The 25,817-nt window shown below is 46.1% G+C and overlaps 1 protein-coding gene across 1 annotated transcript in view; it reads right to left on the bottom strand.

Annotated features, from left to right (window-relative positions):
• TIMM50 (translocase of inner mitochondrial membrane 50) overlaps nucleotides 1-25,817 on the bottom strand; it is a 248,473-nt gene that overhangs the window by 50,485 nt on the left and 172,171 nt on the right. Inside the window, exons 5-7 of the mRNA XM_069206953.1 lie at nucleotides 21,433-21,491; nucleotides 5,463-5,582; nucleotides 5,218-5,322 (exon numbers count right to left, since the gene is read on the bottom strand). Coding sequence (XP_069063054.1) covers nucleotides 5,218-5,322; nucleotides 5,463-5,582; nucleotides 21,433-21,491 — 284 coding nt within the window. The remainder of the gene's footprint in view (nucleotides 1-5,217; nucleotides 5,323-5,462; nucleotides 5,583-21,432; nucleotides 21,492-25,817) is intronic.

Below are 25,817 nucleotides of genomic sequence, written 5' to 3'. Positions count from 1 at the left end.
CTAGAGATCTACAGACTTTTTTTCTCAGCAATTTCCTTGTGTGCAAATAGATAGCATTGTGCGACTCTGGTGTCACATCCGAGTCACCCTGGAAGTGACGAGGGCCACAATATAACTGCCAGCTCAGTGTGTCAATGTCAGTTTCTTTCTGACAGGTCTGTGCCGCTGGACTAGGAGCCCTTAGGAATCAGATTGTGCAAGTCTCCAATTGGAATCTTTTTACTATGGATCAAAGGAGTCTATTTCACAGAACAAAGAGGGAAGAGAGAAGGGTCGGTTGCTGAGAAATCTGTGGCTAGATAGAGCATCCACCAAAAGAGCATTACTGAAGGCAAGTAACTTGTTCTGATGGATATTTCTAAAACAGTTAACCCCACGCAGCAGCACAGTAGTAGCAGTTTTGGCTCTGGTGGAAAGAGCTTGTAGGCCTTTTAGAGGCTGCTGCTTGCTCAGTCCGTAGGAGAACTTTATACAGACTCTTCACCTTGTAAATAAATACTAAGAAGTATCTTATCGGGTGGTGGGCCTATGGAATGGCTCAGATCAGGAAACTTCTACAAGGCTGACTATCCAGACAGTAGAGCTTTGTGAATGTTGTAACTGATGCTCTTGTCGCAGCCTGAGAGATATGCAAAACAGGGAACTCCATGCACCAAGAACAATGTTAACAGTTGTGGCTCTGGAGGAAAGAGACCATAGGCCTTTGGAGGCTGTGACTTGGCCAGTCCATAGCATATCTTTATATGAAAGAAAATCCACCAGGCAGTGGTCAGTTTCTGAACTGCTCTTTCCCTTCTTTGCTCCAGAAAAATCCACAAAGAGCTGATTATCCACTCAGTGATCCCTGGAGCGATCAATGTAGAAGCTCAGAGTTCCCTTGAGGTCTCTTCCTCCTTGGATATATAAAAAGGAGATCAGCAGCAGGGTGATAGACTGCCCAATGTGGAAAGGAGTTATAACTTTTGAAGGAACAATGCCTTCACCCTTAGCACTATTAGTCTTGAAAAAAGGATCTGCATAGTTACAGCACAGAAAGAACTAGCAGCTCACTCATGTGGCGAGCAGATGTGTTTTCAATACACTGTTTTTAACATGTGCAACATTCGGTTCGCATGAAGTGCACATTAAGAATATGAGAAACAGATCGGAGTCCCACTGGGACATCACAAAGGGTTTAGGCGCGGACAACATGAGATTTAAACAAGATAGCTGACCAGGCAATTGTAGAAGGCCAACACATAACCTTAAACTTTTGCCCCAGCAAGGCCGTGCCAAGCTAAGAGGCCGGAATGAATGTAGAGCATCTGACAACTGGGCCTGTAAAGACTCGATATATACTGGGAAGAACACCAAACAACAAGCTTTTCCCAGTGTCAAGCATAGATGGTCTGTAGAGGAACGTCTGGCCGCCAAAGTCACATTCAACACATCAAGTGGGAAACTGAAGGCCATAAACGGTCACTGCTCAATCTCCAAGCATGGAAGTGGTGCAAGTTCCGAAGCAGGATCCTGCCCTCCTGTTGAGACCGTATGTCTTTCCAAAGAGGCAGCCAAACTGGTGGACAAATGCTTGTGGCCATTAGTTCTGGCCCAGTATAGAGCCACTAGAATAACTCGGGGTCAGTCGTTCCTGATCTTCTTCAGAACTCTAGGCAGGAGAAGTGAGACAGAAAGGTGTCTTGGAGTCCCGTGCTCCAGTTTAACCAAAACGCATTGCCAAAGGAGAACTGCCTTGGGAACTCCAACGCACAAAAACGTGGACACTGTGTGTGCTTGCCGGGAGGCGGTGGCGAAAACATTGAGATAGGGTTCTCTCCATTGCTGGAAGATTCCCTATGCCATCGGAGTGTAGTCACTATTCTTGATCTGCTAGACGCCAGCTGAGTTTGTCTGCCCTGGCCTTTATATATCCTGCCAGCTGTTGAACAACCAGGGACATGCCCTGTTGATTCAGCCAGCTCCAGAGGCGAGGAGCCTCTTGGCACAGGTCCCACAACACCATCCTGCCCCACTTGTTGCAGTTTCATATTGGAGTGGTATTGAAAGTAAGGACTTGCATCTGTCCCTCCTTGTTGGATGGAAGAAAAGACTTAAGTGCCCGCAACTCTAGCAAGTTGATAAGGAGGCAGTGTTCTACAAGAGACTAGATTCCTCTGATACCCATCTCTCCCAGATGGCCTCCCCAACCCAGCACAAAAACGAAACGTCCGTCACAACTTAGCTCTAGGTGGGGTAGGGAGAGGAGTCTGCTTGTGGTCCAATGGCAGTCCAGCGACTACTACTGCAGTTCACTTGCAGTCTCCTCTGACACCTGGATGAAATCTGAGAGGTTGCCTTGGTGCAGAGCCCACAGACGTCGGAACCCACTGCAGTCTGAGCATGTGCCACCTGTTCTTGTCCACTGGCAGGATGAAGGAAGCAAAAGTGCCGCTCTGAGACCCAGGCCAAGGGTTAAAATATCAGGATCATAGCTCAAATCTCCTGGACTCGGTGAGGCTGAGGAAAGGCTTGAAAGAGCACATAGTCCAAAAAAGCACCAATGAAAAGGAGCCCCTGTGAAGGAGTCCGGTGCAAATTTGGTGCACAGATGGAGAATTCCAGCAACGTCCCTTTCAGTAACCAGTCATCAAGAGAGGTGAAGACTGGTATTGCCAACCTCCGAAGATGGGCAGCAATCACCACTATAACTTTTGTAAACATCTGAGGTGTATTGGTAAGGCCAAAAGAAAGCACCAAGGACTGATAGTGCTCGTAGCTTACTAGGAAACGCAGGTAGCGTCTGTAGTACTGCAGGAAACGGACATGAAAATTGTTGTCCTGGAGACATAGTGCTACCATCCAGTCGCCTGGATCCAGGGCAGATAAAATGTGGGCCAGAGTGAGCATCTTTAACTTGTCCTTCTTGAGGAAGAAATTCAGTGGGTGGAGGTCTAGAACAGGACAAAGTCCTCTATCCTTCTTTAGCACTACAAAGTTACGGAGTAGCAACCACTCCAGCCTTCTGATGCCACACTCTTTATGGCTCCCTTCTTCAAGAGAGTTTGAACTTTTTGTCGGACAATGCTCAAGAAGCTGATGTGGTGTAACTGGTACGTATAAAGGGGTGGAAAGGAAGGGCAGGACGTAGCCATGTTTTACAATGTAAAAACCCCATTTGACCCATGTGATGCTTTGCCACTTGTAGAGGTAGAAATGAATCCATCCTGTAACCAGGTAACAACGAACCACTGAGGGAAAACTTAAGTCTTTTTACAGCAGGTTGATGGCACAACAGAAGATTGCTCTGTAGTCTATTGCCCCTGGATGTTGGTGACCGGATCACTGACCTCTGCATCGAAAGGCTTGTAAGCCGGTTGAACAAATGTTGACATAGCCTCTGCTGAAATACTTTTTGGAAAACTGCTGTGTGGGCGGTGCTAGGCCAAGGACGCACACTATTACTTTGCTCTCGCTGAAGCACTCCAATGCCAAGTCAGACTTGTCCCTGAAGCGGCGGCTGCCATCAAAGGGCATTTCCATGAGCAACTGCTGGACATCACTCGAGAATCTTGAGTAGAGTATCCAGGTGTGGCGCTGAAACACCACACTGGTACCAACTGCTCTACTCTGACAGCTGGTGGCTTCCAATCCAACCTAAGTACATATTTAGCTGTGTCTTTGCCATCCTGAATAATTTATTGAGGAGTGGCTTGACAGTCCTCTAGGACCACTGGCAAATAACAGCCACCATGCACCACAATGTATGTGAATATCGCTAAAGGAGGCAACTTGAATTGATGGACCTCAGTGTAAGGCTGGCGGATGAATGTATGCGTTTTTCCAACTGTTTCCACGCAATTTGATTCTCCGTCTGGCGGAGTGGACAGAACAAATTTAGCTTCCGCCTACTGGTAGAGGCCTGAACTATCAGACTTAGGTGTTGGGACCTGCAGGAGAAAAGATGATTACACCAGAGCTGGTCCATGCCTTAAGGCAATCTGGAGGTCGAGTGGAGGGCTAGAGCTTGACTTGCCCCCAGGTGTTCACGAGTATCCATGAGTGCCTCAATGAAGGGCAGGAGTGGCTCTGCTGAAGTCTGCCCTGGCTGCTGAGTTTGTGAGGTTGTTTGCTTTTATCTCTACCAAGGGTAGTTGTAGGTCAAGGACTTGACCTATCTGATCACCATGGCAAAGGAAGCAGATTCCTCCGTACAGGAACCAGGTGCAGAGTTAAGGCTTGTATCAGGGGATGTGTCAAGCTCATTGGCCTCTAAAAGGTCCAAAAACAGGCTTTAATCATCAAAGTTGGGATTCATCATCCCCGTTGTGTGGATTGGGTTAAAGAAATGTTGTAGTAGAGGAAGCGTTCCATCTGAATCTAGTTGGGGTTGAGGAGGCCACTACTTTGCGTGAGGTCACTATGGATCTGCTTCTGAATCTGATAGAACTACTGGTTCTTCCTCCACTGTCTTTGTAAGGAGGAACAAGTGCAAGTTTCAGCACTGAATGAGGGGCTGGAATAGATGCTAAAGTCTGTGCGTACCCGGGGAACAATTTCGGGAAGCACACTCAGCATCTGGAACAAATCCGCTGATGGAAACCTGACTGGAGGCCACCTTGGATTTGTGAGGTCTGGAGGCACACCAGTGGGAGCCTGTAGGGTACCAACGATTTGCAGCATGACTTCAAAAGAAGCTGTGGCATCTGCAATGCACACAGAAATTCAGTCAGGCCTCTTTATTCCACTACCAGACAGACCCTGCCCCTTTATCTCTTGCTTCCTGGCTCCTGTTTTCTTCCTTATTGGCAGTTTTGCTTTTCTTTTTGTCTTTCAGACATGTGTTTTTCCATCTCTTGCTCCCGGGCCATACCTGATGTTGGAAAAAAAAGTGCAGGTTCTCAGGAATAAGTGTTGGTGGCCCTCACTGGCTCAAATTAAGCACTGCATTTAGGTAATGCTATCCCCACCTCCCACCACTACTACATTGATCGTGAAAGAGCTTCCTTCATGCTCATTTTGATCGTCCACATCCCTTAGGATTACTTTGCCTTAGGACTGATGATCAAGTGTATCCAACTGAACAGTTTATGGATAGCACGTACAATGAATTTCCCACTACTCTGCCTCTCATTAATGAATCAAAAGAGTGGCTTCACCCTGTAGTACTCAATACAACACCGAAAGCCTGTCCAACTTGGAAGTTAGCATTTGCACTTATTTATTAACTGCAAAACTCACCATGCCAGTTTCAGAGGTGAAGATCACTATCTCGTACAGTGGTGCAAGCTGTTGAAAAAGATTATCGATACCAGGCCTTTTCTTAAAGCGCCAGCCGGTCACTAACTGTAAAGAGAAGAAAAATCATATTCTGAAGAGCAGCAGAGAGAATTCATCCCCCTCATGCGTCCTTTTTTCCCATGACCAATCACACATAGTTACTGTAGGTTTCAATTACACTTTGCCCTTGGATTCAGTGAACGTACCGACCACTCAGGATGAAGCAGAACGTCAGTAAGCTCAAGGACAAGGGTGTAAGGTGGCTGATAATATGGTTCCTTCAGAGGATCAGGCAGCAGCTTTGGACTGGTGGGTTCGATGATCATCTGGATAACAAATAAAGCACAATTATCAGGTGAGAATCAGCTAAATGCGCAAGAATACCTCGTCAATGCTAGGTTATATATGGGTATCAAGAAACGTGAGCACAGGCACTAACTGTACCCTGTACATGGAAAAGGTATGCCTACCACCACTAACCATACCGGCCTTGGTTAACAAGACTGGATCCACTTTAGACTTAAGATCTCTTTTATATGAGTTTAAGAGGAAACAGAAGAACAATACAACAACTCCCACCTATATCCTCTGGCCGGTGGGGATCATGGATGAGGCACATGGGAGGGAGAAGTAGATAGACAAGGGGGGGTGAATTAGGGGCACCTTCAATTGCAATTATCTAAATACAACACACAGTAGGTAAGCTAAAGCATACGTAAGGCAAGCAGGAAGCCTCCCTTGGAGTCACACTAGTCGAGTTCAACTAAAATGAGTCTACGCCAGGGGTAGTTAATGACAGAAGGCTTAAATATGAGAGCATGTTAATTCCCTGAATTCGTCCGGACATATACCAAGTATAAGGACCCCAAGTTTTGTCAAAAAAAGGGCAATAAACCAGTCACAGTTGCTGTCAATGTTTCCATCCCCATTATCGTCCATATTATGCAGCCATTCAGTGTGTGTGGGAATAACGTCTAAACCCCATCTGAAGAGCAGTAGTTGCTTAGCCACACCTAGAACCAATGTGAACGTGCGACCCTTAGGCTCATGAAGGGGGTATGTTTGTGGGTTTGGAAGACCTAGTAACAACTAACTAGGAAACCTTGGTATGTTGGTGTCATATTTCATATCTACCGCTTGGAGAATGGTTTGCCATAAGGAGGCAGTTTTTGGACACTGCCACAAAATATGTGTGAGTGTGCCTTCCAGTCCATATTTGAGCCAGCATTTGCAGTCACCAGTTGCCCTCCACCCAGCAAACCTCACCAGTGTATAGCACCAGTAGTGGACTATTTTTAAAAACATTTCTTTGGTGATCGTAGCGCGCGCGGTGACCATAGCTTAGTGCAGGACATTACGGCTTTCCTTATCCGTAAATGGATGTTCACACTCAGTCTTCCATCTACGCCTTGCTGATGTTTTAGACAATACAAGAGGTACAAGTAAGAATGTGTAAATATCGAACAGAAGTCGCCTATTTGACTCACGGGTAAGTAACCATCGTTCAAATCGTGTGAGGGGCCTGCTGGCATGTTGGCGAATCGCAGGGGAGATTACCCAATGGCGAACCACCAGGTAATGGCAGTAGGTTTCGGCCTGAAGACCTTATCCCTTTTGAAATCAACTGTAGTCCAGGACTCCTTCTGCATCAAAGAGGTCACCAATTCTTCTGCAGTTTGATTCCTGCCAGACAACGAATGATGGTTCGCTCTGTGCGGGTGGAAAGTCTGGGCTTCCGATCAATGATGCCTGTGGGGAAACAGGTGTGGACAGCACTTTTCTAACCAGCACCTTATTCCAGGCTCCAAACATGGCTCGTAGGATAGGAGCGATGTACACCCCTGGCGGGCGGTGTTTCTTTGGCAGTCATGGTACTTTCCAGATCTACACCTGCCACAGCTTGGTCGGAGAAACACTGATGTTTCTCTGTGTGTGGTCATGCCCTTTCAACCATATAACGCAACTGAGCTGCATGGTCATAAGCTTAACATGTGCAGGACTCTCAGCCCTCCCCCTCAGCCTGCAACAAGTATATCTGGGCCTTCGCCATTCTAGCTTTCTTGCCATCCCAGATGTAGTCCCAAATGTGCATGTGCAGAGGCAGAGTTTGCATAATGTAAGGCACTTTAGGCAGGAGTGTCAACTGTAGCCAGACGGCCAAGTCAGGAGAGACCATATGCTTTCCACCCCATCAGTTGCAAGCGGGTGGTACGTAATATTGTGTTATAGTTGCGCTCTACCTTGGCCTCCAATGTGGGCAATAACAGCAGGCCTGGGAATGTAATCCCATGCGTGGCCCAGGAAAAAGGAAGAATTGCCTCCAAGGAAGCCCTATCCGCTTCCAGTATAGTGAGGTACAAAATGGACAATTTATGCAGATTGTTTTTAAAGCCAGAGGCCTCATTAAAAGTTGCCTGTTCCACCATTACTGCCGGGAGGGAGGTTTGAGGTTGAGACAGGTGAAGTAGGACAGCATCTGCATATAGTGAAAGCTTATGAGATCTGCCAGCCATCCATATTCCGGATGTGCCTGGGTGCTGTCGCATATGTTTGGCAAAGGGATCAATATATAAGGCGAACAGTAGAGGCGAAAGGGGGCAGCCTGTCGCGTGCCTCTGGAGATTGGAAACTGATGGGACAACACACCATTCACAGACACCATTGCTCTAGGCGTGTCATAGTTACAGAGGATCCACATGCGAAACCTAGGACCCAGACCGAAACACCCCAAGATCGCATGGAGGTAGGGCCAGTGCACGCAGAAAGGAGTAGGGCGGGTAGTCTGGAGCTGTGAACCTTGTCCAGTACGTGGCAGAGTCTTAGTGTTGTCGCAACAGGACCCCTCGAGAATAAATCCAGTTTGATCAGAATCCACTAAATCTTGCATATTAGGGTTTAGTCTATGGGCCAGTATGCCCGTGAAGATCTTAGCATCCACATTCAATAGAGTAATGGGCCGATATGAGGAGCACAACTGTGGATCCTTCCCTGGCTTAGGGATAACTGTCACCGTACCCAGTGGCATCATGGAGGGGAGGGAGCTAGATGTGCCCAGGGCATTATACAACCTGGCCAACACATTGGCTAGTTGGGTTCCAAAAGTCTTATAGAACTCCACAATGAAGCTATCAGCACCCAGTGCTTTTCTCATTTGGAGGTGACGAATGGCCATAAGAACTTCAGTGAGCGTAATATCCCAGACGCGGGGAGATCTGAGACAGAGGGCCGTGGTCCATATACTTCTCAATGTCCTCAGGGTCAAACTCCTCCGCAGAATACAGATCCTTATAGAACATCTCAAACTGTTAAAGGATCAGCTCTTCTTGGCATGTCAGAGTGCGATCAGGCAGCCTTAGGTCTGCCACTTGCCACTTCAGGGCTTGTGAATGAAGACGGTGGGCCAGAACACTGCCTGCCTTGTCACCAATTGCATAAAACCTTTGTTTTGTCCGAAAGTAGAGCACATTCTGCTTTCCGGAGTGTGGTATGTTGCCTTCTAACTGCCACTGACCCCGCACATCTGTGTGTTGCCTCCAGATCCTATATGGCGTCCTCGAACTGTTGACGCCAGTTACGTCTGGCTACGTTATGTTTTGCTGCTACTGCTATAAACTGGCCTCTAAGGACCGCTTTGAGGGTTTCCCATAGCGTTGTGATGCTAGTTGCTGTTGTATCGTTTATAATGAGCAAATGGCCTATGGTATCCCTTATGTCAGCTAGTATATCATCGTATGTAAGAAGTTTGGTATAAAGACGCCATGGTCACCTGTTTGGCATAAAAGAAACAAGGGTGAGACAGAGTTTTAGGCGAGTGGTCGGAGATAGAGGCCACACCAATCTCGGAACAAGAAACTGAGCTAGTTATGCATGATGTGGTGAGTAAAGGGCTATGCAAGCATACATTTAGAGGGCTGCTGAAAAGAAGGTGTAGATTCTGTCTGTGGGGTGGTGCAGATGCCATACGTTAGTCAGACCCACCTCACTGAGCCATTTCCGGAAACCTTTTGAAAAAGCGTTTGATTGCCCATACCACTGCATAGATCTATGTAATTGGCAATCTGGAACTACATTGAGGTCCCCACCCAATATTATGTCCATGTCTGATGCATTAAGGACTTTCCCCACCACTTCAAGGAAGATTTCCTGATGTTCATTTGGATCATAAATATTTGGAAGCGTTATCTTATGTCCACATACATCAATGCGTAGTGAGAGAAGCCTCCCAGGTATCTCAGACTGTGTACGGACCACCCTCCCCAGGAAATGTGTAGTCAATATGATTCTTGGCTGTCTTCCAGGCCCTGATGAGTGATACCGACGGTCAAACCAACATGACTTCAGTTGTTTCCAGTCCGTCCTTAGCAAGTGAGTTTCCTGTATTAGACATATATCACTTCTCGTTTCTTTAAGCAGGGAGAGGAGGGTCTGCCTCTTCAAAGAGGCACTAGGACCCCAGACATTAAGACTAAGTATGGTTACCATTAGGTGGGTGTTTGAAACATGCTAATCTATGTCTTGTTTGTCCAGCCCGATGCAGGAGAGTTCCAGCGAGAGGACCCACAGGTGTCAGCAGTATAGGGTGCAAACTTAATAAGGTCAACATCAGAAAAGTAGAAAAAACTAATGTAAACATGGAACACACAGTTAAAGTCCCCCCCCCATATCAAACCAGTATATTGGTCCGTTGTTCAGCCGTCCACGCAAAAAGGTGTGGAGCTCCGCCATCCTGGTTGTCACCGTCTATTGCTCATTCACAGCCCTTGGCAAATAGCTAGGCCCGCTGGGACCAGTACGACAATAACCATCTGCATAGTTAAGGAGGGAGTCCATTGTGACCCCGCAGGGCAGTACTAATGTTCGGTGTCCGCCTCTGACAAGCTGTTGCGGCTCCGCAAGCATCTGAGCAGTGCCGCCATCTCCTTTTGGCTCCCCTTCATCAAGTGTTTGTTTGATTCTTCAGGGAAGGGGCTTTTGATGCCCCTTTTCAGCCTGCAGCAACAGTGGCTGTGATGACGTCTGATGACTTATCTCCCAAATGTGGCGGCATTCCTGGTAACTCCTGAGCATCTTCCAAACTGCGGATGCTTTGCGTTTCGTTCTGCCTGATTAATTGTAGGCGAAAGGGGTGGCCCTATTTATATCTAATCTCTCTTTCTCGGAGGACCTCAGTCACAAGTCGAAGGGCTCTGTGGTGCTGTAGCATCAGTAATGACAAGTCTTGAAACAAGCCTATGTGGTAGCCCTCAAACTTAATCGCGGTCTGATCACAGACGGCTGACAGTATGGCCTCTCTGTTTATAGTAATGTAAACAGGTAAAATTTCCTGGGCCTGGCGTGCGAACACAGCGGCCCGCCCCTTGTGTTAAGTTGAGTATAATGTCCTGATCTTTCAAAGTCGAAGCCATGTGACAAAAGAGGCGGACCACAAATTCTTCCAGGCTCCCTGTAACTGCCTGTGTGATCTGTTTCCCAAGTCTTCCAGTTGGTACAGCAATTCTTGGTTCTTGTCTTGTAGGACGATGAGATGTCTCCTGTGGCAGTGCAGTTCTTCGCGAGCATCAGGCGTCTGCTCCAGTGTGTCACTCACTGCCCCAAGTCAGCAACATCTCTCGAGATCCTGAACTTCTGCTACTATTTCCTGATTCAATTTGGCAAAGTCCTCACGAAAACCCCCAAAAAGTCGCTCCAAGAATGCTTCCATTATTTGTGCATCATGACCTTCTAGTGGCCCCCCCATTAGCAGTCTCTCCCTGTCCGCCATTGAGATACCGGGAGCGTTGTTTTCTAAGCAGAAGTCTTGGCAATGAGTTCCTCTGAGGGATTCCCTCCTATTTGTTATGCCTATAGGAGGCCCTTGTAGACGTATAGGAGATCAGCAACGGAGAGACAGCGTCACACCAGGCTCCAGCAAACTGATTATCTCTACCTATCAAGACACAGTCGGGTCGTAAGTGGCCCACACCGCTAAGGAGCCAATCAGCCAGGCGCTAAATGAATGTGTATGCCATTGTCAAGTTATAACTGTGCCTACAACGTGAGCTCCGGTCCTCCGGCAGAAGCGGTGCACAAATTGATCACAGTAAAGTTAGGATCAGGGCCAAGACATGTCCATTTTGGGGCAGAGCAGGCAGTGTACCTGTCCCCACAGGTCGTGGGGGTGCAGAATGCCAACAGTAGCAGGGCGATACGGACTTCCTTTGCCCTCCTAGAAGGGATTATATCCCATGGCCTGGGAAGATGCGATGTCACCAGGCCCAGTCTTTATTTCCGGTACAGATGTAGGGGGGGGCCTCTTCATTCAGCACCTCTCCAGCTCCGGACACCACAGGCACTGCTCCTCCTGCGGTCTCGACTGGGGGTAGAATATGCCGTCTCCAAAAGCGGCCGCTTCTCAGTCAGGTCATCTGGAGAGCTGCTGCACTCTAGGCCCACAGACAGTTAGTGCCAGGCCTCTGGGCGAAGGGGTGGAGCACGGCAAGCATCCCTGCCAGCTGTACTCACTTTTTTTTGGGGGGGGGGGGGGGGGGGGGGGGGGAAATCTCACAATTCCGCTACATCCGTCCCTTCGCCCAACAGGCCTCCGGCGTCCGCAAACGCCGCTCACCCTCCGAGGCTGGTATCACAGGGGCCGTGATCCGCCAAGCGGCACACTCCTCGCCTGCTCTGGCAATTCACGGTGTCCCAGAGTGTGTCGTTGCCTCCTCTGCTCTCATTCTGTAGCAGAACCCAGAGGTTTCCGGAGTCACCCTGATTGCTGTAGCATCACTAGACTGCCATGCCGGATGCTCAATCCAGTCCCGAACCTAGGCCTGTGGCGGAGCGCCGAAGAAGCTCTCCTACATGGCCGCCATCTAAGCCACACCCTCATGGATCCACTTTAGAAGCATCCATGGAAATAAGTCAACATTGAAATAATAATCAGCGGGGTAAAGAAGTATGCAGAGATTGACAGTATATGGGATTGGACAAGGAAAGACTGAACAAGGAAAGATAAGAGCATAATAATGCTAAAGTATGATCATTCAAACATAGGCTGTGTGGTCACAAACCAGGATCTCCTTTCGGGAGAAAGATACATCACTGGAAACTCTGAAACACGGTACAGCACAAATAAGCCACGGAAAACAGTAAGCTGTGTTATATAAAAAGCGAAAAAAACAATTTGACGTAGACTGGTAGAAGAAAGGGATGAAAAGAAAAGAAAGCCTTTACAATGGGTCTTGCATTTGTTCGAGTTAGAGCTATTAGCGTTGTAAATTCCAAACAGGACTTTTCTTGTCACATAAATTGAAAATGAAAAGTAAAACATTAGTTGACATAAGTGAGCAGATTCAAAGGCCATGGCCGCCATAATCGCAAAGGAGAGACACAAAAGGAAAAAGAAGTTCACTCACAGTCAAACATATCGGCCATCGTGCAATTATCCATGTAACAGGGCCAGTCTGCAAGGAGGTAACAAAATCTCCCCAAGGAGGGATAAACGAAAAGCATTTACCAATGATAAAGGATTTTTGAAAGGCAAGCCAATGAATGAGTGAAAGTGATGGCCGTGAGTTGGGTGTAGTTAAAAGCCCACAAGACTTACAACAGGTCAAAGCGCTTACGTGCTCGACCTAACAATGAGGTGCTATAGAAAGTCAATGGGACACACACGAAGGTGCAAGCCAGGTGAGGTAAAGAAAAGTAGAAAAAATTATATTTAATGTGATTCTTGTACTACAAATCCTTTCTTGCTCTCTCAAATTGGAAATGCCACTAATGCTTGCAGGAAGGGAAAACAGTAAAGTTACTTTCAGTTTAGGACTTTCGGATGGGGCCCACAGTATAAGGGTCTCATCAGTGTGCAGTCTCAACCCAATAACTGGTGCTTCACCAGTCATCCCAGTCCTTACATTTTTTCTGCCATGCAATTTGAAACATAGCACATACTTAAAAATGGATGGGAAACACAAAATCGGTAGAGCAAAACTCAGTGTTGGTATCAGCATAAAGATAATTTTCTTAGGTCTTTCTTTCTTCCAGCCTACTTAAGACCACAATGTACAGCCCAAAACACGGTGGCAGGAAATACATCCTATGCAGACAGGTGCACAGATTTTCCTGGCCAAACCACTCGATAGTCAAAAGAAGGTGCATCTAGTAAATGATTACCAAAGGCGTACATGGTAAACCAAGTACCAGGGGAGCAAATTTCAGCAATTACAATTGCCTCTAATAAGCCAGTGATGCTGGCTGCTTAACTTTGGTGTTATGAGAATTATGCCTCAGAGAAGGGTTGCCTTTACCCATGTTACAGTCCCTGGGTATGCACAAGGCTATCTGCCTGGCAATAGTAGCTTTCACAGTCAAGTTGACTGCATTAAGATTGCCTTGAGCAATAAAGCAGTGCTATGACTTCCAAAACAAAGTTGTTTCCTCTAAATAGTATGGGAGACGCCTGGAGACTTCCAGGGTATGAAGAGTTCCCTCTACCAAGAAAATAGGAGTTGTAGAAGTGAAGACTAGCAAACAATGTTCTATGTTAAGATGGCATTTCATTACAATTATGGAAATGAACGATTCCCAATAACAACTTTACCTTATGGAAAACTAACTATGAATCTTCCGAAAACAGGGCCTGCCGCTCACCCTCTTCACTGTGAAAGTAATGTCAACTAGAAGCCTATTTTTCATCTCAGGAGATCAATGCCAAGAGACTCAGTCATCTTGAGTGGTGTGTGCCTTAAAGAAGCAAACATTAAATGGATATCCCACTCGAGAGCAGATCTGTCACTGGAGAGTGGCAAAGAAGAGCATGTCAGTGTGACCCTGTCATTTTGAAAGATAAAATGTATCTAGGTCAATTAATATAAGCAGCAATAGCTGAGAAAAATGTTTCTGCGAGGTTTCTGAATCGTAAAATTTTAAGATATCAATTAAACAGCCCTATTCAGGATTAAGTAAATGTTGAATAGCACAGTAACAAAATTGAGGATGGACGAAAGTGTGAGTCTTTCTTGGCTTTGATTTCAAGCTCTCAAATTCACTAATTATATTAAGGGATAAAGAACTCCCACATCACCTCCCACCTATGCTGAATAAGCATACCCAGAAACTAAGGAAATTCCAAGAACCTGTTTTTGGAAAACAGCCTCAGATCTGAAACCCAAATCAGTCTCTGCCAGAATATGGCTCTGATAGTTGCCTTCAGGAGTGTTTGCATTCCAGACTCTTTGGAGTTTACTGTGAAGTTCAGGAGATAAAGGAATATGCCTTACCAATCCAGGTAAACGTAATACTACTCGAGAAATCCTCTCCCACTGCTGAGACCCAAGGAGCACATTGCAGCAAAACAACCTTCACATGCTATAGAGCAGCATAAATCAAATGACTTATCTGTAATTTTTGTGAAGCATGGAACATGTTGCCTGTGGTGTCTTGGTGGATATGTCTACTCATGTGCAAGTGAAAAGCCTAAGTTAAGACTGTTGTGAATTGCCCAGCACCAAAGCTGAAAAAGAAATGTGCACAGGGACTGAGATTTTGTTGTGCCACGTTTGTTTTCAGAGAAGGTGGACTCTTGTTGTCTTTGAAGACGTAAATAACTATTCACTATTGAAGGGGAAGAATTTATATCTAAAGAAAGACAATTTTTAGTTCCAGGTATACATGTGCAGTGTAATTTCTCTTGGCTTATAGCCAATCCATAAGCGTTCAGATAGTAAGTTCCTAAACCCTGCATGGAGTCGATAGTTGTCATATTTATTTGTAACTAGTGAAGGAAAGTATTGAATCTTAACAGGATACGACTTCAGAGGCCATCACAATTTAAATACAAATTTCCTTTGACTGCAGCTCCTGCATATGAAGTTATATGCCGCACTGTCAGATGGACAAGAAGAACCGCTTAAGTACATAAAGCCAAGTATGACAGCAATCCTCGTAAACCACCATGCAGTTGTTCGGAATTCTAATGTAAAGTGGCAATTTTTGTACTTTTTAATCAGAATGGTGAAGCATAGGCCATTTCAAGGAAGGATGTAGCAAAGTCCATAAAACCTACGTCTTTGGCAAGGACTAACTGAAGTCTCTTGAAGTCTATTAAGAAAACAATTTTGTGAGGGTGTTGTACACTACCTATAGGTTTCAGGTTGTGTCCCTGGAAACACTAGTCTTCTCTGATCGATCATTTGCAGAGGTAGATATGAATAATCAGCATTTGAAGCTTGGAAGCGATAGTAGGAAGCACCTTAGTAAATACCCTGAAGCCCTGCTTAGCCTGAATGGAGGTTCCTGTATTAAGAATGAGGAGGCAGGTGTTAACTATGGAATGGAAAACCTCAGGAATGGCCTATGTAGTCTGGATATTTAAGGTTGCTAACCAGTTTCCTTGGTGCAGGATTGCCAGAATTTGAGCCAGAGTTACAATTTGAAATGTTTCTACACTGAGAAATTTGAGCAGGTCCTCCTAGGTACAAGGTTACTAATTTGGAGGGGGTGGTATGGAGTAAGTACCTGGCATAAAAGCCCATCACCTACTCCAGAAACACTCTGTGACTTCTTTGAAATGCAAACTGCTAACTCTCCTAAAGATGTTTTGGAAATTTCCAGATTTTACAATAATAGCAGGAGGAAAGGAATGGAAAGAGGTTTTTTCAAAACCTATTAGTCTTGTTTAATGGAAGACTACCTCTACTGGCGATGTATGCTCCTTGATTAGCGGCAGGAAAAGGAGATTTGTTCCCCAAAAAGTGACCCCTACTAACTTCCAAGCTGTGTGTAAAGAAGTATCATACTGGGAAAGGCTTGTTTGTGGAAAATCTGCACCAATGTCTTCTCACAGCTGACTTCGACAGGCTGTTGCAGAACAGAACACAGATTTTGGAGGTGGTCTCATTGCAGGTAACTAATAACATTCAGTTGAAAGTTACCACTGGCCCAAAGTGCAGCCATTCCACAATCTACAGTTAAAATGCATTATAGGGGGCTTTATCTATTTTTCCTTTGCTGTTGTTTAATACACTTTAAAATGTACTTGAAAAATGCACAGACATTAAATACGACAGGTTTAGGAACCTTCATATCACATTTATCAAAGACTGATTGAGAAGGGGGAAGAAGGACTAAATGAATTATCTTACCAGCCTAAATCACCAGGTGCCTGAATTTGTGGGAAAACATCACTAGTTAAGGTAACACTGGAACAGAGGTACTGCTATCATGGAGGGAGACTGATCTCTCCTCATATCTGACAATTTTAGCCTCCGACTCATCTGCCTTTCTGTAGCATATGGCCAACAAGCCTGGTCAACTACAGCATCATCCAAGCATATTCTTTGCTATTCTAAGACAGGAGAGTGTTCTGCATTAATCTAACACCCACTATCATTTCTGACTAGTTCGCTGGATAGCGCAAGACCCAAAAAATGTGACACTGTGCCGTTTAGTCAAAAGGTGCTCCCGAGTGTGTATGCCCAGAGGTTTATCATTGTAAATGAGCAGAAGATGGTCCCACAGCAGAGGAGGCAGTTCTCATACCGGTTCCAATAAATGAAGTTGAGACTAATATTGCACTACAGCCTAAATCCCTACTAAACAAATGTAATGGCAGCATCTTTCCACAAAGTTAAGGATCTCTTCAGGAACCTGACCTACTTTTGAATGTTTTGACCTCAGCAACCTCTACTCATTTCTCACCGTGAAAAGAAAAATAATTCCTGAAGAATTAAAGTGTTTTGAGGACTGTTTGCAGAGTAGCAACAGTCATACCAAATGCTCTGGCTGACGATCGTCTTCAAAGGCGTGGGCAGAGGAGGGTGGCAAAAGATGGAATGAAAAAGAGCCCTCTACAGGAAGGCTATGAGGGGGAGCTTCAAAACAGTGGAGTGTTATTAGCTGTCCCCTGCACCCTATTTAAAGGCACAACAGTGTGGGACATGGGACCTTGCATGCACCTATGGGATCCTTTGTTAAAGTCTCAAAGCTAAAGCATCATTACTACAGGCTGCTTTCTTGTCTAGCTTATAATGAAAGCACTGTCCAGCAAGTTTGGAAAGTAAAAAAGGGAGAGCTGAGAAGAGCAGACTAAACAGGGAGTGAGGGAGAAAAGATAACAGGGGGTCGTGGGACTGTGCACAGCAATTGGAAGCACACCAACATCAGCAAAGGGAGAAGACACAGAAAGCCAATAGAAGAAAGCCCTGAAACCCAATTACCAATGAAGCATGGGAGGATAAATAAAGTCAAAAGAATTAGCCACAACAAAAATTAAATAGACAAACAAATCACAGCAACACAAAGAACACCAGAATGCATGAGATGACACAAACGAAGACTGGAAGAAAAAATGGAAACAGATGGGAGGCAAAGAAGCACAAGCTGTAACGACGGTAGAAGCTGCTGAAATGGGACTGTTCCCAGCATTGTTTTATAGAGGGGAACCTCTGCCCTGATTAACTCAACTGCAGGATTTCACAGGTATACCATTATTTTTTTGTGATGGACTCATGATGGCCTCGCTCAGGGGATCTCTCAGCTGCTATGCTTAGGTAACTCCAGCTCCTCTGAACTTGTACTCACCAGACAGGGTGACTCTTGGATTTAGGAAAAGCATTGGTTGGATTTGCCAGTGACTGGTCAACAAAATGACTGGCCTACTAGCTACTGTCAAATAAGTCTCATTATGAAACTCAAATTATGTCCGCACCAGTGAGATTGTTCTAAGCTAGATATGTTTTGCCTATTTTTCCTGTAGAATCTGTTAACTAAAATTAATCCTGAAGGCATATTTTTTTGTGTGGTATTTCGTTCTGGACTAAAAGTACTTATCTTTCATAAAAGATATGCACTAGACAGGACATTAATTATTACCAAGTAACAGGCAACGGTTGAGTTATAGTCTTGACTGTTTGTCCAGCTAACTCAATGGTAAAGTGCAGAAAGGGTGTACTTGCCGTTCATTTTGCAGTGCCACAGTAGTTTAGGCCCAAAGACAGCAGTGCTAAAATGACTCGAACACCACAGTTGTTGCCCTGTAACCCGTGAACACAAATGGGGTGACAGCAGGAGCATTGCCCAATAGTCAGAGGGACATGTGCATGAAGTTTCAGGTTATTTGAGAGAGGCTTCCCCCACCTAGAAAACCACCATGACCTGTGGTAGACACATCTGAAATAGGGGAGACACAAATCCAGAGGCGAAACAGAGGAGGGCAGCTCAAAAACACAACAGGGAACTCAAGATGTTGGGGTGCACAAAACAATTTTACAGAGGGTGGAGCGAGCACATGAAAACAAAAACGTAATGGGGAACAAAGTTGTGGGGGGGAAAGTGTCACAGACCGTTTAAAAACAAAATCCAGGGTACGGGAAACGAATCTAGTGGGCACTGAAAGTACGAGGGAACACAAATAAGAGGCACAAAAACCAAAGGAGAGGAACAAAAACAAAAGGAGAGCAATAATGGACACAAAATCCAAGGAAAGGCAGAAGACAAACTCAAAAGGCCTAACAAACAAAGTGGTAACTGAGAAAATCCAATTGGGATATGATACAGAGTGGTGTATCCCAATCCCAAAAAGGCATAGGAGGGATGCATGGAAACATTCAAGTGGTGGGACACGGAAAGCACAAAGAGCCTTGGCAAGAAAGGCAAAAGTCCAAAGACATTGTTAAGAGAAGGAGGTGGAAGTACCACAAATATACACATTTAAATGCAATGCACCTCCATCAGAAGCTCAAAGGGCTCTCAATTTTCCCACTTTCATGCTTGAATACGCACCCAGTCTTTCTATGCATTCTGGGACTTATAGAACTGATTTTGTTATGATATCAACGAGAAGACAACTTCCAGACCGCAATGCAGAACCCTGGGCTGAAGGAACTAATTACGCATGAAACTGGGACATTTGAAAGCTCTGATCTCGGCAGCAATGCCCACATCCTGACACTATTTTTAGTCTCTGCCCCTTTCAAGTATCAGCTCTGAGCACACCTAAAACTGAACTGCAAAGAGCCTGTATTGTTCTGCTAACAGATTTATCAGTTCGCTGCTGAATGCTCAACTAGAGACATTACTTCCTCCACAATAGGGCTCACCGGCCCTGCACAGAACTCCTCCCGTGTCCTCAGGGGAAATGCTCACAGATCGTACGGACATCTGTGGCAGGTACACATTCACTGGAGGGAGTGTGCCAACCAGCTGCCAGCTATCTCTCCACGCTCCTCCCTCACTGCACACTACACACACTTTTCCGGTGACTCAGTCACATTACCTGTGGCCGCTTCAAAGGAGGGGTGAGGGGGGTTTGAGATAATCAGCAAAGATACCACTAGTGCCACCCTGACCACCTGCGACAGCTTGCTACTTGGCGCCAACATGTGGCTTGATTTGCACCACCTGTATCCCCTCAGGGCAGTGGTATACCTGAACCCGTGACAGGTGTTGGAAGCCGCACTGTACAAGCTTTACCGGTACAGAGAATGACCATCTGTGCACCGTTCACCTCTGGCCTGGAAGCCAGCCCGGACCGCCTCAGTCCAGCTAGGCACTGGGGAGAGGCGGGTGGGGTGACTAGAAAGGACGCGCCATTAATCAATGTAAACAGTTCGCTCAGTAAAACACACCGCGGGCCTCATTACTGCTAATTCGGCTGCAGAAGGGAGAACTACCACCCAGGGCTGACCACAACTGCCAGAGCCAAGCTGTGCAGACACGCCCCTTCAACACAATCAAGAGAACTTCTTGCCGAAAGAGAACGAACGCAAGGCCGGAAGCCCCTGGTGGTCTTGTCACCTGTGGAGCAGTACCCCTGGGGCGTGTCCAAGCGCACCTGTGTGCAGCTGCCGTTTTCCACAGTGCCGCCCCTCAAAAGTCACTGCATGCGCACCACGCGCCATGAAGTAAGTATATCGGCCGCGTCGCCGATCGTCGTGTACGTCTCCCACTGAGTGTGTGCACCCTGCGAACAGTTTGTACAGGTATCGTGCAGGTGTCGTGATTTGTCAATAACGCGAAATATCAAATTTCTCCCATGAGTGGGATAAACACACAACTCTGAAGACAAATAACAATTTGACAGAATAGTGTGCTCACCTGAGCTGTAGGGAGGGCTTCCATGACCCCGAGTTATGTGATCAGAAGTAGGTGATTGTCTTTCCCTCGTGGCCTTTCATAGTGCACTCCTCTCCCCCATATCCTTTCACCTCCGACTTCAATTTCGGAACCCAGAAAATACATAAGTAAGTTGCCAAGTATGAAACAATATGCCTGCCATGTCGTAACAAACCATCGTGTGTGTCATTTGCCTGTAGAGCAGAACTTTTTAGAACTAGGACCCACTTCTTAGAATGACAAACTTTCACGACCCACCTAGCTTTAACTGACTAATTAGGTGAGCGGTTGTCTTATGTAACAAAAGCATCGTGTGGTAGCAAACTGTCACTTACTGACCACATTTTCCATGAAATGGCCACTGAATTTGCACAAACACTCAGGTATATGGCTAAAACTGTACTGCACACAAATGAGGATAGGTGGAAATCGTATTTTACTTATTATTTCTCTTTTGGGATCACCAAGTAAAGCGTCTTGATTTGTGTTGGTCCTGATAAAATCTTTGCTTTCATCACACTTTAAAATCACGAAAATGTGCTTCATTTTTGCTTTCCTAACTGCAAAATGCCTCAAGTTCATTTAGAGGTATTTACATTTTGTTGTGTTACAAAAAGTGACATCCTAGAGCCTTTCCTTTCACAGTCTCTGTATCCCAGCAAGATTGTCACATAATTCACTTTAGTTTTCTTTCCCCGAGTAAAGAGCCAGAGGAGTCTGTAAACACCAAACCCCATATTCAAAAAATAAATAATCAGTTTGTCGGAAGACATTGGGTGGCGTTTGACCTCCGTATATGAAGCGCAGCAAATGTGACAAGATAAATATAGAATTTAAAGGCATCTTTATTTAGTGCTTGGACTTTAAATGACCCACTAAAAAATCGGCTTGTGACTGAACCTCACTTCGTGCAACACTGCTGTAGGGTGTTCCTATGTTGTAAGTACACAAGTCGTGCTTGTCTATGGATTTCATATAAATTATCCCAGGCCTATAAAACATCTCATATGTCTGCACGACAGCCACTCGGTGTTGCCCACCACGATATAGCATCTCAGAGATGTTCATTTAGACTGACTCACTCACCTGCCGATAGTCTCGGAAGTACTTGTATGTTCTGCGGAACTGTTGAATTACAATTGGATCTGCAAGAAAGAGGAGAATTCATTTAAGAGGGGTTGTATAGAATTTATAGAAAAACTGCAGCTCAAGAAGTGTAAGTGATTTCATATAAGTTTTTTCTTGTGCAAGGATGAGTCCATTACAGGGCTCCTGTCCTAAGAAATATAACTCTTCCTAGGGCCCTTATGAACATAACCCGCCCCTCCTCTCCTTGGTCTAGCGATGGCGTTTGCGCTACTAAAAAAGTGTTTCACCAAATGGGCAGAGTAAAGAAAGTGAAAACACCTCCTTCTTACATACAGGGGGGAGTCACAATTTGAGAAATACATTCTAAAGTCCAGCTATCTTCAGGTCTGGTGGAGACCACCTACTGTTGCTGGAGAACAGAAATCCAAAGGGTGAAGGGTACATCCACTGCGCACCTGGTCGCGCTCAACCTATCTGTTTCTTTAAAAGGGTCCATTTTCAGTACTCATTTTTTCTCAGGATCGCACTGAATGTTTTTTCTCAATTTCACTGCCCTCATTTAGTGGTCCCTTTATCATGTATGAGCATTTTGGAATAAATGCTCTGATTGTCACTTTTACATAATGAAAACAGGCACTGGCAGGACCAATAATCCGACCTTGTGCATGCATTTTCTTATTTATTTTCTGCAATCACCAACAATATGCAAAAAAAAAAAAAAAAGACACACACACACACACACACCCACCCCCCCCTCCCCCCCCCCCCCTCCCCCCCAAACCCGCCAGCATCTGTACCCAGCCTAAGCACTGAGGTGCACACTTGTGATCAGGCGAAAAGCCATCACATTCTTATTGCAAGAGTGCCAATGGCGGAAGTGGGCTGACCCACTTCCCCAAGTTAGAAGCAAAACGTTAATGAAACTTGAATAGACCAATCGAAAAGGGGATTGCATAAAAGCCCCTGAATGTCTGTATACATGTATGTATTATGATTATGTATTTTTTTTGGAAACATAGGGCTGGTAAGCCAACTAAAGCGGACTCTAAGCCAAACCTAAAATAAGCACTGGCAAAATCAACAGGTCTCACATTTTAGACCTACTGACTTTCCCCAATGTTTTTTTCTAGTTGTCTGTACAGCATCCCAGGTCTGTGCAGCATGGATTTTTAAAAAGCTTCCAAGATCATCTTTCTTGCCACTAGAGGTTGACAAGCCAATGGAAGCTCGAGCCAGGTTCAAGCCTGGGGCTGCTGGGTTCAAGGTTCTGTTGGAACCTCATACCCAAAACAAGTAGAGCTTCTATGTGGCTTCTGCCTGCCACCCTACCTCGACCCAGAATGTGGCATTACAGAGCTTCCCACTTTGGGACCTGGGAACCAGGTTTGCATCTCAGCGTTTGGTTAGCATACTGTGATTCTGGGCTGAGCACTGAATATCCCCATTTGGTGAAAAAAAAAAAAAAATGTGACGGTGTAATATAATCTGTGCCCACATAAAGTGCTACAATATCTTTGGGTCGAGTTTGCGGTATATTAAAACTGCAGAAAATGCACAAAGAAGTGATAGCGAGTCATTTACATTAAAAAAATACAAATAGATACCCATTTAGTGGCTGATTTGTACAACGTGAAACAAGGCGGCCTGATTAAATCATGGCTTACTGCTTACATAGTGTGATCTCATGCAAATATTTTATTAAAGCAAAACTCTTTTTTCTCCATCATCTCTTAACAAAACACTTTTAAATATTAGTGTTAAACGACTGCTAAGCAAGGTTCTGTTGGCATTTTATCAAGACTGAGGTGTTCAGAGGCCAGGAAACTCCTTTTTAGGCATGGAAGCTTGTCATGGGGCATTTTCCCCCCCAATATTCTAAACAAACTATTGGATGACATTTACAGGACACCAGAGGCAGACTGCTTTCTTGTGTAAAGCACCTTCCTGGCCAAACAGTGATAATCAAACAAGTTACCTATAAGTTTTCTACGACAGCTTCCAGACTCAGGACCATCCCACGCCCACCAACGTCCTATCCACCACGAAGCTCCTCCAAACCCCCACCACCTACTCTGCTGGGCTAACATCTCCGAGGAAGAAACCCTCAACATCATGAACTCCACCCACTCCAACTCTCCCTCCGACCCCTACCCCACCACATCTTCAACAAAGCAAGCAGCACCATCGCACCCAAACTCCGGCACATCATCAACCGCTACTTTGAAACTGCCACCTTCGCAGAAATCTGGAAACACGCCGAAATCAAGCCCTTACTGAAGAAACCCACTGCATACCCAGACGACCTTAAGAACTGCAGGCCCATCTCTCTGCACCCCCTCCCAGCTAAAGTCATCGAAAAAGCTGTCAACAGACAACTCACCAAACACTCAAACGCAACAACATCCTGGACCCTTCACAGTCTGGCTTCCGGAGCAACCACAGCACAGAGACCGCCCTCCTCACCCCACAGATGACATTCGCATCCTGCTACACAGGGGTGAGACCGCGGTTCTCATCCTCCTTGACCTGTCTGCTGCCTTCGACACCATCGCCCACCGCACTCTACGGCCTCATCTCAATGATGCTGGCATACGCGACAAGGCACTTGAATGGATGATCTCCTTCCTCTCCGACAGGACCCAAAAAGTCCAACTCCCCCCTTCTACTCGGAGGCCACCAAAATCTTCTGCGGCTCCTCTCTGAGTCTCATTCTCTTCAACCTCTAAATGCCCCCCCCTAGCTACCCTCCACAGACCCCACGCACTCAACATTGTCTCATACACCAACGACACACAGCTAATCATCTCCCTCACCAACGACCCACACACAGCCAAAGCCAACTTCCACAATGGAATGAAGGCAGACGCTGCCTGGATGAAGGAAAGCTGCCTCAAGCTAAATACCGAAAAAACAGAAGTCCTGGTCATCGGCAACAACCCCTCAGCCTGGAACATCTCTTGGTGGCCCACTGCCCTCGGAAGCACTCCGGCCCCCACCGACAACGCCTGCAACCTCGGCTTCATCCTGGACTCAGTACTCTCGATTAACCGCCAAGTCAGCACAGTCTCCTCCGCCTCCTTCAACACCATGCGCATGCTCCGGAAGATCTTTAAATGGATCCCAACCAAATCCAAAAGAACAGTCACTCAGGCCCTCGTCACCAGCCGCCTGAACTACGGCAACGCACTCTACGCCTGAACCACCACCAAGGTACGGAAGAGACTGCAACGCATCCAGAACGCCTCTGCCCGTCTCATCAATAATGCCCCCAGGCACAGCCACACCTCCGCCCTACTGAGGGACCTGCACTGGCTCCCAATAGACAAGAGAATTACATTCAAACTTCTCACGCACGCCTACAAAGCCCTTGACAACGCCGGACCAAGAAACCTCAACCACATACTCCACTTCCACACACACCCACCCACCAGACAGATCCACAGACCTCACCGCCATCCCACGTGTCCAGAAGGCCACAGCCGGAGGAAGATCCTTCTCTCACCACACCACCAAGACCTGGAACTCCCTTCCCATCCACCTCAGAAGATCTCCCACTCTATCGCAATTTAGAAAAGACCTCAAAACCTGGCTCTTTGTCTGATCCCCTCTGTTCATCGATGACTACTCAATTACTGCCCCCCGCAGCACTGGGAGACCCTAGCGGGTGCCTAGCCGCACTTTACAAGTATAGTGATTGATTGATTATTTGACCTAACTTCGGTAACACATTATCTGGTAGAGACATATTCTAGTTGCACATTCCTTACCTTAGAATTCCCCCCAGGCATCAGTCTGGATCTGGAGATTTTTCTCAAGCAGTACCCCTGAGCACCGTCAGGTGGCATCGGTCGGCTCCGCATCTGTCTTCTGTGTCCTGCTTGCAGGATAGGACATTGCAGGACCTATATAGGCACCACCCCAGTGCAGACGTCAGTTTTTGTTCCACAACTTTCCACAGCAGAAGCGTGGGGCCATGAAAAACACTGACCACTTCCGCGTTAGAACAAGGGGCCTGAAAGAGAAGCCTGTCCCTAGAAATCAGTTTGGAGAGTGGGGAGGATGGATGGGTCGGTAAGGAATCTGCAACTAGAATATGTCTCTACCAGATAATGACTTATCGAAGGTAAATAACTTGTTCATCTGATTGAGACTTCTAGTTGCAGATTCCTTACCTCAGAATAGATACCCAACCAATACCACCCCGGAGGGTGGTCTGCGAACCAAGATTATCATACTAGAAAGTCCTGCAGGACCAAATGGGCAAAGTACCAGTCCTTTCGGACCTGGCTGCCCAGGCAGTAGTGTTTGATAAACGTGCAATGACGCACACATTGCTGCCTGGCAGATGTCCAGGACTGGAACTCCGCATGCTAACGCAGGGG

Source organism: Pleurodeles waltl, chromosome 9, assembly GCF_031143425.1.
Source record: "Pleurodeles waltl isolate 20211129_DDA chromosome 9, aPleWal1.hap1.20221129, whole genome shotgun sequence".
In the NCBI taxonomy this organism is placed as follows: Eukaryota; Metazoa; Chordata; class Amphibia; order Caudata; family Salamandridae; genus Pleurodeles; species Pleurodeles waltl.
The sequence above is the reverse complement of the archived record's forward strand: the minus strand, read 5'-3'. Positions and strand labels throughout refer to the sequence as shown.